Consider the following 17,968-nt stretch of genomic DNA (forward strand, 5'->3'; position numbering starts at 1 on the left):
AAGGACGGAAATGAACCCGTGTCCCAGGCACTATGAGGCAGCAGTGCTCACCTCTGCCATCGTGCTGTCTTGTCAGTGTTTTTGATATGAACCTGTTGATTAATTCTGATTTTTTTTTTTTTCAAATGTAAATTTTTGCATTCAAATTTGTTGTTCCCAACAATTAAAATATTTCTGTCTGTGACGCTAATTTACAGAAATAAACATGCCCCTTGAAATGTTGAAAAACCTGTATAATTATGTTAATGACTCTGGTCAGACCAGTCTTGGAGTCTAGACTCTCAATTTATCCAAGCCAATCTGGAAAGTTGCTTTCAAATGCTTACCAAATATTCTGAACTGTTAAATCTTATCAAATGTTTTGTGCAAGTATGGTCAGCTGTCTAGAAAATGTCTTGTATTTTGAATGGTGCTACCTAAAGTCTTGATAACGTTGGGATAGATTTTAGTTCTGATTTATTTTGCCTTTAATGATTTTGTATCATTATTCAACAGGAGGGGATGGAATTTCTTGAGGGAATTGAAAGAAGTAATTTGAAGCGTTCCCAAAGTCAGTTAGCATATTTTATTGGCAAACCTACACCTGATCATGCAGTCATTAAAAGTGGTTACTGTGTTAAACAAGGAGCAGTGGTGAGTAACCTACCTCCTAGGAAAGTGCTAACCATATTGGAAGCTTTACAATATTATTTGGAGTTTATATAGTTTTATAGAAATATTTACTAATCAAGCACGGTCCCTTTTCCCCCTTGCAAGTCTTCTATTACTGTTTTGATAAATATTCTTCAGTTGAAAAATATTCATGTATAACCTCGCCTTGGTTTTTTTGTTGTTAGTTATAAAGCTGAGACATGTCAGTTCTTGGGAGTAGAACATTTAGACCCATACGGAGCATCCCGTCTTCCCACTGAAATCTCTTTGATTAGGAATAGCATGGCTCAAATATTCCGTGCATCAATAGGATGTGCCATGTAGCACAAGTGGATAGGACTGTGGCATCACAGCGCCGGGGCCCCAGGTTCGATTCCCCGCTGGGTCACTGTCTGTGCGGAGTCTGCATATTCTCCCCGTGTCTGCGTGGGTTTCCTCCGGGTGCTCCAGTTTCCTCCCACAGTCCAAAGATGTGCCGGTTAGGTGGATTGGCCATGCTAAATTGCCCGTAGTGTCCAGAAAGGTTGGGAGGGGTTATTGGGTTGTGGGGATGGGGTGGAAATGAGGGCTTAATGTAGGTCGGTGCAGTCTCGATGGGCCGAATGGCTGCCTTCTGCACTGTCTGTTCTATATGTAAACTTTGGGGTTCCACAAATTAACAATCCTATAGTCTCTCTAAATGAAGTTCTGACTTACTCTGATTTATATTTAGCCCTATCTGTCTTAGCCTTAGTGTTATGAGACTTCTGAAACAGAGGAACAACGTTTTAATTGGTACTGCTCAGCAGGTTTGGCAGCATCCATGGAGAGCGAAACAAGAGTTAACATTGAGTCAGAAATAACTTTTACAGAAAAGAAGTTCCAAAGCTGTTCTGAAGAAGGGTTATATTCAACTTGAAACATTAATTTTGTTTCTCTCCACAGATGTTGCCAGATCTGCTGAGTATTTCCAGACGTTCCTGTTTTTTATTTCCGATTTCTAGCATCAGCAGTATTTTGCTTTTCTAACATTTTAATTTCACTGTAGGTGCTAGATTTAAGCTAAATGAAGATATAAGGACAATGTGTCTTGCCCACTTTGTCACCTTACTAAGTTTGCACACTAAAAGATTTGTTGCATATAGGATATGATGTTGTGCCTTACATTAATAGGAGAATTTGCTTTTAAACATGGTATGTGAAATTAGTCAGAATACAAGAACTAAAAAGGAAATATTTTTAGAGTTTTACATTAGGCAATGCCTTCAGACCTACTGGGGTTGGGGGGAGGGGACTGTTTAGATAGTTTCTAAGTTCCCTCTCCTGCATTTTTCTTTTCGAACTTGGGGAAAGCAAAAGTCGGCAGCAACAATTTGCATTTAGTTTGGTGGCATTAATATTGAAATCTATTCCCAGATGCACAACAAAGATATATTCAAGGAAAGAGTGGACTGGGGAAGATTTTAGGAGGGATAACCAATGGTTTAGTTGAGGGGTGGGTTTCAAGGGAATTAAGAAAGGGTAATGGAAGAGTTTAGGGGAGGGAGTTCCAGAACATGGAACCTTGGGAGATGAAGGCCCAATCACTCCTGTGGAATGCAGAGATGCAGAGGCTGGTGCCAGGAGCAGAAAGGTCAGGAAGCTTGTTGAGCCAAAGGAGGTTACCTGGATGGGTCAGAAAGGTATTGAAGAAATTCAAAGAAAAAGAGAATTTTAAATTTGAGGCATTGCTGGATCAGAAGCCAAAATAGACCACGTCAGTCAAGGGGTAATGGATGAAAGGGACTTGGTCCAGGCAGCAGAGTTTTTGGTCAGTTGAAGTTTATGGAATGCGAGGATAGAAGAATGGTTGGTAGAGTATTGAGTAGTCAATGGCATGAGAATTTCCGTAGCCGATGGAAACAGAAACCGAGGAGGCTGCTATTAACAATGGAGGAATTGGGTAGTTCTTGAAATGGAAAGGAATTGTTGATGAGTTTTGTGGCAGGAGCTAGAGATGAAAAGTTTTAGTTTTACTATTTAATTGGATAAAATTGTGGCTTATCCAACATCAGATGAGCAATCGTGGATAACCGAGACCATGAAGGAGTCGAGAAAGATGATGCCATGGTGAATCTGATAGTTGATGTTGGGACCTCGCCAAAGTCTGCATGTGATATTGCCTATGGTTCAGCATCTAGATAAGGAAGAGGAGATTCTGAAGGATAAATCTTTGGGGGTTCAATTTACTTTGAGTGACAAGAGAAGCCATTGTAAATACTCAGGCTTTGATTGGACAGCAAAAGTGGAACCAAGTGAGGGTAATGTGACTGGGCCAATGACAGGAGAGGCTTTGCAGATGGATGGTGTGGCCAAACATATAAAGCACTTCAGAGGGACAAAGCTCCTTGGTCACAGATTACCACCCTTTTGGTGTTCTGAGAAACTTTATTGGAGAGATTCAGAAAGGTGGTTGTGGAAAAAATGCAAATCCACCTGCATGTGGGAACATACACAAGAATTAAGAGCAGGCGTAGGCCATTTGGCCCCTCAAGGCTGCTCTGCCAGTGAATAAGATCATGAGTGATCTGGTTGTGGCCTCCACACCATAATCCTGGCCACCCCCAATACTTTTTGATTTCCTTGTTAGCCAAGAATCTAGCTACCTATGCTTTAAGAATAGTCAATGACCCTGCCTCTATCACTGTGAGGAAGAGAGTTTAAAAGATTTGTGACCCTCAGAGAAAAAATTCTCATCACCTCTATCTTAAATGTGAGACCCATTATTTGTACACTGTCCCCTAAGTTCTGGTTTCTACAATGAGGATAAACATCCTTTCAGTATCCCCTCAGGATTTTATATTTTTCAATACGATTATTTCTCTAAACTACAATGGATGCAGGCCCAACCTTTCCTCATTAGATAACCCCCTCATCCCATTAATTATTATTATTTTTTATCCCATCTTTAAAATTACAAAACCAATTCACAGAGTGGACAGGGCAAACCCTTAATCCAAAAAAAAACCAATCCAAATTCAAATTGAAGCCAATTCATGGTCTTCAGAAGAGATGTGCGTACCAGAACCAAGCTGACGAGAAAAGGCATTGCACCTCATCTCGAGCTTTATATTAGCCAAAAGACCAAGAAGCATCTCATCCCAGTTCTTATTTGAGCGTACCACCTCTGAACAGCTTCTAATGCAGTTATGTTCTTTGTTAAATAAGGTGGTCAAAACTGTACACAGAACTCCAGATGTGGTCTTGTACAACTGTGGCAAAACTTCCCTACTTTTATATTCCATCCCCCTTGCAAAGAATAATAAAATTCCCTTTGCGTCCTTCATCTCTTGCTATACCTACTTTCTGTAATTCACATACCAGGACATGATCCATCATGACGACATCTACAAAGATATGCAGAGGAGCAGGTAGTATTGAGGAAGCAGGCGTGGGCTGCAGAAGGACTTGAACAGGCTTGGAGGGTAGGCAAAGAAGTGGCAGATGTAATTTTAAGGATGGAATACTATGTGGAAAAGTGAGAGATTATGCACTTTGGAAGAAGAATGGATGCATGGACTATTTTCTAAATGTGAAAAGACTTAGGAAATCAGAAGCACATAGAACATACAGTGCAGAAGGAGGCCATTCGACCCATTAAGTCTGCACCGACCCATTTCAGCCCTCACTTCCACCCTATCCCTGTAACCCAATAACCCCTCCTAACCATTTTGGTCACTAAGGGCAATTTATCGTGGCCAATCTACCTAACCTGCACGTCTTTGGACTGTGGGAGGAAACCCATGCACACACGGAACGTGCAGACTCAGCACAGACAGTGACCCAGCAGGGAATCGAACGTGGCGCTGTGAAGGTACAGTGCTATCCACTTGTGCTGCCCCAGTCACAAAAGGGACTCGGGAATTCTAGTTCCAGATTCTCTTAAGGTTAATGTGCAGGTTCAGTCAGTAGTTAGGAAGGCAAATGCAATGTCAGCATTCATGCTGAGAGGGCTAGAATACAAGAGCAGGGATGTACTGCTGAGGCTGTATAAGGCTCTGGTCTGACCTCATTTGGAGTATGGTGAGCAGGTTTGGGCCCCATATCGAAGGAAGGATGTCCTGGCCTTTGAAGGAGTACAGAGGAGGTTCACAAGAATGATCCCTGGAATGAAGAGCTTGTCATATGAGGAGCGGTTGAGGACTCTGGGTCTGTACGTCGGAGTTTAGGATGATGGGGGATCTTATTGAAACTTATTGGATACTGAGAGGCCTACATAGAGTGAGCGTGGAAAGGATGCTTCCACAAGTAGGAAAAATTAGAACCTGAGGACACAGCCTCACTGAAGGGACGATCCTTTAAAATAGAGATGAGGAGGAATTTCTTCAGTTAGAGTTGGTGAATCTGTGAAACTCTTGAGCCGCAGAAGTCTGTGGAGGCCAAATCAGTGTTTTTAAGACCGAGATAGATATGTTCTTGATTAATATGTGGATCAGGGGTTATGGGGAGAAGGCAGGAGAATAGGGATGTGAAACATATGCGCCATGATTGAATGGCGGAGCAGACACGATGAGCCGAATGGTCTTAATTCTGCTCCTATGTCTTATGGTCTTCTAATCTCTCAATTTAGATCTGTTCTTCCTGCTAAAGTGGACATTTTCCGACATTATACTCCATCTACCAAATTTTTGCCCACTTGCTTAACTTATTATATTCCTTTGCAGACCCCTTATGACCTCTTCAAAACTTTCTTACTTGCCTACCTTTGTGTCACCAGCAAATGTAACAAGTATACATTTGTTCCCTTCGTCCAAAACATTGATATAGGTTTTAAAATTTGGGCATTCCACTCGGTATATCTTGCCAACACGGAAAATGATCTAATTATCCCTACTCTCTGCTTCGTGTTAGCTAACCAATGCTCTTTCCAGGCTAATATGTTATTCTCTACACCATGAGAACTTGTACTAACCTTTTAATACGGCACCACATCAAATACCTTCTGGAAATTGAGTATACCATATCCACAGGTTCCCCCTTTACCTACATTGCTAGTTACTTCCTCAAAGAGCTCTAATGAATTAGTCAAACACTATTTTTCTGTCACAAAACCATATTTACTCTGATTGAATTGAGATTTTCAGTGCCGAGCTATAACCCCCTCAATAATGTATTCCAGAATCTTCCCTATGGCAGGTGTCACAACACACTAACTGACCTGTTTCCTGTTTTCTGTCTCTTTCCTTTCTTGAATAAAGGAGTTGCATTCACTATTTTCCAATCTGATTGGACCTTTCCAGAATTAAGAAATTTTGGAAAATTAAAACAAGAGCCTAGAAGGACGTCCATCAGAATCTTGGGACCTGTCTGCTTTTAGTTCTAATAATTTTCTCAGTACCCTTTCCCAGGTGATTATAATTGTTTTAAATTCCTCAATCGCTTTCACCCTGAATTCTTTCTGTCATTTCTTTTTCTTTTTTAAAAATAAATTTAGAGTACCCAATTCCTTTTTCCAATTAAGGGAAAATTTAGCGTGACCAATCTACCTACCCTGCACATCTTTTGGTTGTGGGGGTGAAACCCATGCAGACACAGGAAGAATGTGCAAACTCCACACTGACAGTGACCCAGGGACCCTGGTGCAGTGAGGCAGCAGTGCTTACCACTGTGCCACCGTGCAGCCCTATTTCTGTCATTTCTATCCTTAATGCAGACCAATGTAAAATATTTGTTCAATTTATCCACCACATTATTTTCCAATATTAATTTCCCCTGACACTTTGAAGGACCAATGCTCGCTTTACTTTTTTCCTTTTTAAATACCTGTTGGAGCTCTTACTATGTTTATTTCTAGCTAGCTTTCTCTTGTACTCTAATCTCTCCCTCCTTATGCTTTTTGTCATTCTTTGTTGCTTCTATGTTATGTCCAATCTTATAATTTAACGACAATATTTTCAGAATGGTACACTTTTTCTTTCAGTTTATTATTATTTTGAACTTCCTTGTGTAGCCACAGCTGGTGCATCCTTCAGGAGTTTTTCTCACAGGACTGTATTTTTGCTGAGTGTTATTACTTATTCACATACGTATCTCCTTAAATGTCTGCCTCTGCACCTCAGCTGACCTATCCCTTAATCTAATTATTCATCTAGTTATTCATGAAGGACTGTTTTCTCAACTTTGCCCATCGCCTGAGGTATGGTGATCCTCGTTTAAACCACCACCAGTCAGCTCAGCCTCAAAAGCCGAAGATCTTCTGGGACAATGGAGACTTTACCTTACCTAACCTAATTTCCCAGTTCACTTTAGGTATCACTGACTTTATACCCTTATTTGCCCTCTTAAGTTTAAAACACTCATCTTAAACCCACTCTTCTCTCCCTCAAACTGAATGTGAAATTCAGTGATGTTCTAATCACTGCTACCTGGAGCTCCATTCTTACAAGGTCATTAATCAATCCTATCTCGTTGCATGTTTCCAGATCTAGAATCACTTGCTGTTTGGTTGGCTCTTGCACATGCTGCTCTTAAGAAACTGTCCCCAAAAATACCGAATTCACTTTTCAAGCTACCTTTGCCAATCTGATTCATCCAATCCATATGTAGTTTATAGAATTATAGAATTTACAGTGCAGAAGGAGGCCACTCAGCCCATCAAGTCTGCACCAGATCTTGGAAAGAGCACCCCACATAAGACCACACCTCCACCCTATCCCTGTAATCCCACCTAACCCAAGGCCAATTTAGCATGGCCAATCCACCTAACCTGCACAACTTTGGATTGTGGGAGGAAACCCACGCAGACACGGGGAGAGCGCGCAGACTCCGCACAGACAGTGACACAAGCCGGGAATAGAACCTGGGTCCCTGAGCTGTGAAGCAACTATGCTAAGTGCTCTGCTACTGTGTCTCCCTCAAATTTTCCATACCTTTTGGTGCAAGTCTCAATGATTTTCTTTCTCCAGATTAGCCTGTCTTACACTGTGGTTACTGTTAGGGGGTCTATAACCTATCTCTACCGTTACTATTTCTTGTCTCTACCCAAAATGATTTTGCATCTTGATCTTTAGCACCATGGTCATCTCACTCTATTGTACCAATGCCATCCAGAGGTACCTCTCTACCGTTCATGTACCTTTTGAATATGCAAGTCCCAGCCATTGCCACCATGTCTCTGTAATGCCACAGCCCATTGTTAACAGGATGCCAGATATTAACCGGATCCATGCCGGTTAGTGAAGTTAAACCTAAGACACAAGCTTTCTTTATTGGAAAAATTTTATTGACTTGGGTTCACAGTCAACACTATTCCAATTTCCCAGTGTCCCAGCTATTACCATTTATATTTTTTTGAAGATAAATTAATAATTAAAGGTGACAAATTAACAAAAGATCAAATCACATACCCATTTATAAGTACCCATACCATGTTTAACAATATAATTGCCATTTTAGCCTTGGATCATATTAAGAATCTATTGAACCTTGCAATCCATTAAGATGTGCAAATAAATTATTATATGCTGCTGTAGATTTAAATGTAGCAAATGTATCATCCGCATATCAAAAATTAATATATAGGGCTCTTCTTTGCAGACGGAAAGAACATATTCACATAATGCACCTGTTTCAGTTGAACATAATAAGTGACAGACATTCACTGGTTCATTCCTCAGGACAATGCCTTGACCATTCCAAGCCGATCTGCCTGGTTTAAATTTTCAAATAATGCTTGGTAGTCAACTGTCAGGTCACCATTAATAGGTGCATTCTCCATGGCAATGCCTCTTATCACATTAGAGTCCCTTGCCAACAGTACAAACAGTTTCATACAGTACAAAGTTGTTGTTTCCCTTAACAAACATTAATATTCTTGATGAGTACTAGACAAAAAGCATTGACAGAACAGCAATACTCAGGTTCTGTACTACCAAATTATTTATTTGAAATCTTTATTTTCTCAGGATGTTTCTATTAAGTTCTATTTAAGAACACCGCTCCATAACTTCATACAACAAGTCTTTACAAAGACAGAAACAATGTATGCATGATTACTAGTTTTAGCCCCTTTATTTCAATGCTTCACTCTCCTCTATCCTTCAACTTTTCCATTTTTATTTCCAGACAACTCAAACTCTGAATTGTACTGACAAAATAATTGGTATTCGGCGGTTATAACTGAAAATGATCTAAATGACTGCATTTTGCTTTAACTTAATTGCTTTATTTATAATTACAGTTTTTAATCTTTACAGATGAAAAACTGGAAAAGAAGACATTTCATACTAGATGAAAATTCCATTAGTTATTACAAATCTGATCTGGTATGTTACATTTAATTTTGACTATTTTGTGTGATTACTGTAGTCCCTGGTAAGTGGTGTTCACATAGTTACAAAATCAGTTTGTATGGAATCATTGATGTGGCTGTATTGATTAATTCTCAGCCTGGCACATTACTCCCTGGTTTTCCAGCATCGTATTTGTGGGGTATCCCAATGATGCACTGGGGAATCCATCTGGGAAGTTCCTATGCAAGTGATTACCCGGCAATTGTCTACAAGTGCTAACGTCCTCTGGACCACGTGCTGAGGTGAGAAGCCAGCTTCAGATGGTTCTGCAAGTTTTACCCTGGCAGTTACTCTGAACACACACACACACACACACACACACACACACACACACACACACACACACACACACACACACACCTCTATATACACACACCTCTACACCTCTGTGCCCCAGTTACTCCAAGACGATGCTGTCCCACCCAACCTTAGTGAGGAATGTTGGATGAGGCAGGGGCTTCAGAATCTCGGGGAAGGTAAGTCCGTCGAGAATGGCAGTCTGACGGAGGTTGCCACTCTGACGAAGTTAGGGCCCATAAGTTATTACAAATCTGATCTGGTATGTCATTATTAATCTTGACTATTTCATGTGATTATTCTCCCTGGCTGTTCACAGAATTACAAAATTAATTTGAATCGAATCACCGACGTGGCTTTATTGATCAGTTCTCAGTAACCAAGCTGCATAAAACATCGTATCAGGAAACATGCTGGCTGATGCAGGTTTTGCTTGCTTTGCCCATCTTTAGGTTTCGTGAAGATTACTTCTAAAATAATCTACAGCTTCTGAACATGGTATAATCCAGAATTTGCTAGCTTATATTTGCAGTAATAACCATAAGTACTTAAATAAGAAAATAATCAGAAAGCTTACTATGGCTCACCTTCAACCTATTCTCCTATTGAAGAAAAAAGATTTTGTTATTGGCATGTTACCCACAGTATTTTAAATAGGTTAGGTGGACCTAAGAAGGGAGTTCTTTCAATTTCTTGACCAATACTTTATCCCTCAATTAACATTAAAAAACATGTTATCTGGTGGCCTGAGTCATTACTTTTTCTGATAGCTTGCTATGTGCAATTTGGCTGCCACATTTCCTTTGTCACAAAGTACTTCTATAAAGCACTTTGGGACACGGGTTGTGTAATGCAAGACTTTCTTTCTAATATTGGTAATCTTTGTAGAAACAAGATACACCTCGTATAGCTTTTAAAAAAACAATTTAGTAGCAAAAGCCGAATATTTCTGCCATTTGAGGAAGTTGATTTGAATTTATGGTAACTCCTTTCTCCAATCTGTAGCATTGAGTTTGATTCTTTAATTTAAATATGAAATAATGCCTTAAAGCTATTAGTGCTCCCAAGGGTAAGATTCTGGCACAGAACTGGGGCATGTTTAGCTGGGGAGGGGTGGGGGGAGCTGATCCTCTCTCCTTTATACATGAAACATTAAACTTCTGCTCCAGATTATCCCAACCAGTTCAAACCTGTTGAATTTATGATTAAATTCACCAGATTTAGTCAGGACAAAATGAGGCCAGACTTGTTCTGTATGGTAAAATAATAAATTTGCAATTTTTGAAATATATTTTTATTGAAGTTTATCCATTTTGACAAATAAGGCAACAAACCCTCCAAATTTGTACAGTACAGCATAAATGCTTCTGTGTACATGAATACAGAAAACGACAGAACACAAACGGTTAGTTCAGCTTAATCATGAAACTTGGTGCTTCCGTTTATACAAGGAATAAGTTAGAGAAGGGGTTAAAGTCATGAAAACATGGTAAAATGGTGCACACGTTCACATGTAGCGACTACTCATACAGCCAAAGAAAATATAGCGTATGATTTTCACACTCCATGTGGGGGTGCATCAATGCATACCTCCCCCAACTTGAGAAATGGCTGAAGGCACTGGATATTGCAAAGGCTATGAGCCCTGACAATTTTCCGGCAATAGTACTGAAGACTTGTGCTCCAGAACTTGCCACACCACAAGCCAGGCTGTTCCAGTACAGCTACAACACTGGCATCCACCTGGCAATGCGGAAAATTAAAATTGCCCAGGTGTGTTCGGAGAGGCGGTGGAGTAGTGGTATTGTCACTGGACTAGTAATCTAGACACTCAGGATATAATCTGGGGACCCGAGTTCAAATTCCACCACGGCAGGTTGTGAAATTTAAACTCAATAAAATATCTGGAATTACAAGTCTAATGATGATCATGAAACTATTATCGATTGTTGTAAAAACCCATCTGGTTCACTATTGTCCTTTAGGGAAGGGAATCTGCCATCCTGACCTACATGTGACTCCAGACCCATAGCAATGTGGTGACTCTTAAATGCCCTCTGACATGGCCTAGCAAGCCACTCGGTTGTACTCAACTGCTACAAAATCACAAAAAAGAAATTAAACCGTACGGATTACCTGGCATTGAATCAGACACCGGATAAAACAACGGCACACCCAGCCCTGTTGACGCTGCAAAGCCCTCCTTACTAACATCTGGCGGCTTGTGCCAAAGTTGGAGAGCTGTCTCCTAGACTAATTAACCAACAGTCTGACAGTCGTACTCACTGAATCATACCTTACAGACAATATCCCAGACAGCACTACAGTATCACCATTACTGGGTATATCCTGTCTCACCGGCAGGACAGACCAAGCAAAGGTGGAGGCACAGTGGTATATAGCTGGGAGGGAGTTTCCCTGGGAGTTCTCAACATCGACTCTGCACCCCATGAAGTCCCATGGCTTCAGGTTAAGCATGGGCAAGGAAACCTCCTGCTCCATGTACCGGCCACCATCAGCTGATGAATGCGTACTCCATGTCGAAGATCATTTGGAGGAAGCACTGAAGGTGGCATCGGTGCAAAATATGCTCTAGGTGGGGGACTTCAATATATCACCATTCGGTATTTGACCGAATATGGCATCAAGGAGCCTTAGCTAAACAAGAGTGGCTTGGCAGTACCACCACAGACTGAGCTGGCTAAAGGACATAGCTGCTAGACTGGGACTGCAGCAGGTGGGTGAGGGAGCCAACAAGAGGGAAAAACAAATTTTACCTCACCCTCACCAATATTCCTGATGCAATGCATCTGTCCTTGGTAGAAGTGACCACCGCACAGTCCATGTGGAGACAAAGTCCCGTCTTCACATTGAGGCTACCCTCCATCTTGTGTGGCACTACCGCCGTGCTAAATGTGACAGACTTCGAACACATCAAGCAACTCCAGACTGGGCATCCATGAGGCGCTGTGGGCCATCACCAGCAACAGAATTGTATTCAACCACAATCTGGAACCTCATGGCCCGGCATATCCCCCACTCTACCATTTTCACTCAGCCAGGGGATCAACTCTGGTTCAATAAAGTGTGCAGGAGAGTATGCCAGGAGCAACATCCGGCATCCTGAAAAATGAGGTGTCAACCTGGTGAAGCTACAACACAGGACTACTTTTGTGCCAAACAGCATAAGCAGCAAGTAATAGACAGAGCTAATTAAGTCCACAACAGATGCATCAGATCCAAGCCCTGCAGTCCTGCCACATCCAGCCATGAATGGTGGTGGACTATTAAACAATTCACTGGAGGAGGAGGCTCCACAAATATCTTCATCCTCAATGATGGGGGAGCCCAGCACATATGTGCAAAAGTGAAGACTTGTGCTCCAGAACTTGCCGCGCCCCTAGCCAAGCTGTTCCAGTACAGTTACAACACGAGTATCTACCCAGCAATGTGGAAAATTGCCCAGGGGTGTCCTGTATTTATTTATTAATTAATTAATAATCTTTATTGTCACAAGTTGGCTCACATTAACACTGCAATGAAGTTACTGTGAAAAGCCTCTAGTCGCCTGTTCGGGTACACTGAGGGCGAATTCAGAATGTCCAATCCACCTAACAGCACGTCTTTCGGGATTTGTGGGAGGAAATCGGAGCACCCGGAGGAAACCCACGCAGACACTGGGAGAAAGTGCAGACTCCGCACAGACAGTGACTCAAGCCGGGAATCGAACCTGGGACCCTGGTACTTTGAAGCAACAGTGCTAACCAAGAAGCAGGACAAATCCAACCCAGCCAATTACTGCCATATCAGTCTACTCCCCATCTTCAGCAATGTGATGGAAGGAGTCATCAACAGTGCTATTAAGAGGCACTTAAATCAGTAATAATCTGCTCATTGCCCCTCAGTTTCGTTTCCACCAGGGTCACTCAGCACCTGACCTCATACAACCTTCCTTCAAACCTGGACAAAACGCTGAATACCAGATGTAAGGTGAGAGACTGCCCTTGACATCGAGGCAGCATTTGACCGAATATGGCATCAAGGAGCCTAGGCTAAACTGGAGTCAATGGGAACCGGGGGTGGGGGGGAAACTGTCCGCTAGTTGAGGTCATACCTGGCACAAAGGAAGATGGTTGTGGTGGTTGGAGATCATCTCGGCTTCAGGACATCACTGCAGGTGTTCCTCGGGGTAGTGTCCCAACATATTCAGCTCCTTCATCAGCGAGCTCCCTTCCATCATAAGGTCAGATGTGGGGATTTTTGAAGATAACTGCACAAAGTTCAGCACAATTCGTGACTCCTCAGATAAAGAAGCAATCCATTCCCAAATGCATCAAGACTGGACGATATCTAGGTTTGGACTGACGAGTGGCAAGTAACATTCCCGCCACACAAATGCCAGGCAATGGCCATCTCCTCCAAGAGAAGATCTAATCACCGTCCCATGACATTTAATGGCATTACCATAAGACATAGGGGCAGAACTAGGCCATTTGGCCCATCGAGTGCTCCGCCATTCAATCATGGCTGATATTTTTCTCATCCCCATTCTCTTGCCTCTTCCCAATAACTGCTGGTCCCCACATTAATCAAGAAGCTATCTATCTCTGTCTTAAAAACACCGTGATTTAGCCTCCACAGTCTTCTGCGGCAAAGAGCTCCACAGATTCACCACCGTCTGGTTGAAGAAATTCCTCCTCATCTCTGTTTTAAAGGCTCATCCCTTTAGTCTGAAATTGTGCCCTCTGGTCCTAGTTTTTCCTGCTAGTGGAAACATCTTCTCCACGTCCATTCTATCCAAGGCCTCACAGTATCCTGCAAGTTTTGATAAGATCCCCCTTCATCCTTCTAAACTCCAACGAGTACAGACCCAGAGTCCTCAGCCGTTCCTCATACGACAAGCTCTTAATTCCAGGGATCATTCTTCTGAACCTCCTCTGGACCCTTTCCAAGGTCACCACATCCTTCCTTGGGTACGGGGCCCAAAACTGCTCACAGTACTCTAAATGGGGTCTGACCAGAGCCTTAAACAGCCTCGGAGGTTCATCCCTGTTCTTGTATTCTAGCCCTCTCGACACGAATGCAAACATTGCATTTTCCTTCCTAACTGCCAACTGAACCTGCACGTTAACCTTCAGAGAATCTTTAACAAGGACTCCTAAGTCCCTTTGTGCTTTTGATTTCCTCAGCATTTTCCTATTTAGAAAATAGTTTATGCCTCCATTCCTCCTTTTAAAGTGCATAACCTCACACTTAACCACATTGCATTCCATCTGCCACTTCTTTGAACACTCCAAACCTGTCAGAGTCCTTCGACAGCCCCCCTGCTTCCTCAATACTGCCTGTCCCTCTGCATATCTGCAAACTTGACAAGTTCCTTCTTCCAAATGGTTAAATGTATATTGTGAAAAGTTGTGGTCCCGACCCCTGAGGCACACCACTAGTCATCGGCTGCCATCCTGAAAAAGACCCCTTTATCCACTCTGCCTTCTGGCAGTTAGCCAATCCTCTAGCAATGCCAGCATCTTACCCTTAACACCGTGGGCTCTTGACTTATTTAACAGTCTCCTATGCAGTACTTTGTCAAAGGCCTCCTGGAAATCTAAATAAATCACATGCACATTGTCGTAACACCCCTGTTACTTCCTCTAAGAACTCTTAACAGATTTGTCAGACATGGCCACTCCTTGATGAAGCCATGTTGAATCAGTCCTATTTTATCATGCACCCCCAAGTACAGCGGTGTTACATTAGCCACTTTCCAGTCCTCTGGGACCATCCCTGCCTCCAGTGATTCCTGAAAGATCACCACCAATGCCTCCACAATCTCCTCCACTATCTCTTTTAGAACCCTGGGGAGTAGTCAATCTGGTGCAGATGTTTTATCCACCTTCAGACCTTAGTTTCCCCAGAACCATCGTAGTGATGGCCACTACACTCACCTGTGCGACCTGATTCTCCTGGAGCCTGATGTCTTCCACTGTGAAGACCGATGCAAAGTAACTATTCAGTTCCTCTGCTGTTTCTTAATTTCCTATTATTACTTCTCCAGCCCTACCATTGATCCAATGTCTATTTTTGCCTCTCTGACCTTGCATATATTGAAAAAAACTCTTTGTATTCTTTTTTATATTACTAGCTAGCTTGTATTTCATCTTCTCCACCCTGATTGCTTTTTTAGTTGTCCTCTGCTCACTTTAAAGGCTTCCCAATCCACTGGCTTCCCACTAATCCTCGGCACTTTCTATGATTTTTCTTTTGCTTTTATGCTGTCCTTGACTTCCCTTGACAGCCATGGATGCCTTATTCTCCCCTTAGCATGTTTCCTCCTCCTTGGGATGTATTTCTGTTGTGCCTCCCGAATAACCCCAAAAACACTTGCCATTGCTGTTCGACTGTCCTCCCTGCTAGGTTCCCTGTCCAATCAACTCTGGCCAGGTCCTCCCTCATGCCTTTGTAGTTACCCTTATTTAATTGTAATAATGTTGCATCTGATTCCAGCTTCTCCTCCTCAAATTGCAGGGTGGTCACTGCTCCTTAAGGGTTCCTTCACCTTTAGTTCCCTAATCAAGTCTGCCTCATTACACATCACCAAAAAAAAACATCTCTTGGCCATTCCACAAACTCCTTTTCTTGGGATCCACCACCAACATGATTTTCCCAGTCTACCTGCATATTGAAGTCCCCCATGATTATTGTAATATAGCCTTTTTTATATGCCTTTTCTATCTCCTGATTTATTTTCTATACCACATCCTGACTACTGCTAGGGGGCCTGTACATAACTCCCATCAGGATCTTTTTATCTTTGCAATTCCTCAACTCTACCTACAGAGATTTTGTGCCTTTTGATCCAATATCGCTCCTTGCTATTGATTTAACTTCATTCCTTACGAACAATGGTATCCAGCCCCCTTTGCCTATCTGTTTGTCCTTTCGATAGGACACATATCCTTGGCTATTTAGATCCCAGTCTCCGTTCCTGTCCACACAGGGAACAAAAATCTCTAACCTGTTGGACAAGTTCAAGGACTGAGGCTCCTGCAACCCTATCTCCTCCTGTATCCCTCTACCTGCCTCACTCACACCCACATCCTCCTGTCCCAGACCACTGGCCGAATTCAAGGTATTTAATCTGAGGGGTGTGACTGCCTCCTGGAACAGTGTCCAGGTATTTCTCCCCCTCCCTGTTGTGTCGCAGCATCCGAAGTTCAGAATTCAGCTCATCAACTCTAAGCCAGAGTTCCTCGAGCAACCAACACTTACTACAGACGTGCTCACTGGAAACCACGATGGGGTCCACCAGCTCCCACATCATGAATGAATAATACACCACCTGACCCTCCATCTCTATTTTATTTAGTTCGATTTTAATTTGTTTTTACATTTTAAAATTTAGCCTGGTATGACAACTGCTCGGCCCAGGACTGCAAAAAACTTCAGAAAGTCGTGAACACCGCCCAGTCTATCACACTAACCTGCCTCCCATCCATTGACTCCATCTACACCTCCCGCTGCCTGGGGACAGCGGGCAGCATGATCAAAGATCCCTCCCACCCGGCTTACTCACTCTTCCAATTTCTTCCATCGGGCAGGAGATACAGAAGTCTGACGGACGAACAGACTAAAAAACAGCTTCTTCCTCACTGTCACCAGATTCCTAAATGACCCTCTTGTGGACTGACCTCATTAACACTACACCCTATATGCTTCATCTGATGCCAGTGCTTATGTAGTTACATTGTATATGTTGTGTTGCCCTATTGTGTATTTCCTTTTATTCCCTTTTCTTCCCATGTACTTAATGATCTGTTGAGCTGCTCGCAGAAAAATACTTTTCACTGTACCTCGGTACACGTGACAATAAACAAATCCAATCCAAGCTCAACACCACCCAGGACAAACACCCTGCTTGATTGCTCCCCCTTCCACAAATATTCAAACCCTCCACCACTGACAAACAGTGGCAGCTGTGTGTACCATCTACAAGATGCACTGCAGTAACTCACCAAGGTTCCTTAGAGCATCTTCCAAACCCACAACCATCTAGAAGGACAAGGGCATAGATACCTGGGAAAACCACCACCTGGAGGTTCCCCTCCTGACTTGGAAATATATTGCTGCTCCTTCACAGTTGCTGGGGTAACATCCTGGAACTCCATCCCTAATAGCACAGTGGGTGTACCTACACCTCAAGGAGTGCAGCAGTTGAAGAAGCCAACTCACCACCACCTTCTGAAGAGCAACTAGCGTTGGGCAATAAATGCTGGTCTAACCAGCGACCCAACACCCTATAAGGGGCAGCACGGTAGCATTGTGGATAGCACAATGGCTTCACAGCTCCAGGGTCCCAGGTTCGATTCCGGCTTGGGTCACTGTCTGTGCGGAGTCTGCACATCCTCTCCGTGTGTGCGTGGGTTTCCTCCGGGTGCTCCGGTTTCCTCCCACAGTCCAAAGATGTGCAGGTTAAGTGGATTGGCCATGATAAATTGCCCTTGGTGTCCAAAATTACCCTTCGTGTTGGGTGGGAGTACTGGGTTATGGGGATAGGGTGGAGGTGTTGACCTTGGGTCGGGTGCTCTTTCCAAGAGCCGGTGCAGACTTGATGGGCCGAATGGCCTCCTTCTGCATTGTAAATTCTATGAAAAAAGTGAATTTAAAAAAAAAAACTATACCAGTGACATAAGAACATAAGAACTAGGAGCAGGAGT

General features: G+C 42.7%; 1 protein-coding gene across 11 annotated transcripts in view; it reads left to right on the plus strand.

Annotated features, from left to right (window-relative positions):
• Positions 1 to 17,968, plus strand: part of plekha1b (pleckstrin homology domain containing, family A (phosphoinositide binding specific) member 1b) — a 110,769-nt gene that overhangs the window by 66,970 nt on the left and 25,831 nt on the right. For 9 of the 11 annotated variants that reach the window (XM_038821398.1, XM_038821400.1, XM_038821396.1 and 6 more), the window contains 2 exons: positions 496 to 633; positions 8,865 to 8,933. In XM_038821398.1, coding sequence (XP_038677326.1) covers positions 496 to 633; positions 8,865 to 8,933 — 207 coding nt within the window. The remainder of the gene's footprint in view (positions 1 to 495; positions 634 to 8,864; positions 8,934 to 17,968) is intronic. The other 2 variants (XM_038821402.1, XM_038821403.1) reach the window with 1 other exon arrangement.

Source organism: Scyliorhinus canicula, chromosome 16, assembly GCF_902713615.1.
Source record: "Scyliorhinus canicula chromosome 16, sScyCan1.1, whole genome shotgun sequence".
Lineage (NCBI taxonomy): Eukaryota > Metazoa > Chordata > Chondrichthyes > Carcharhiniformes > Scyliorhinidae > Scyliorhinus > Scyliorhinus canicula.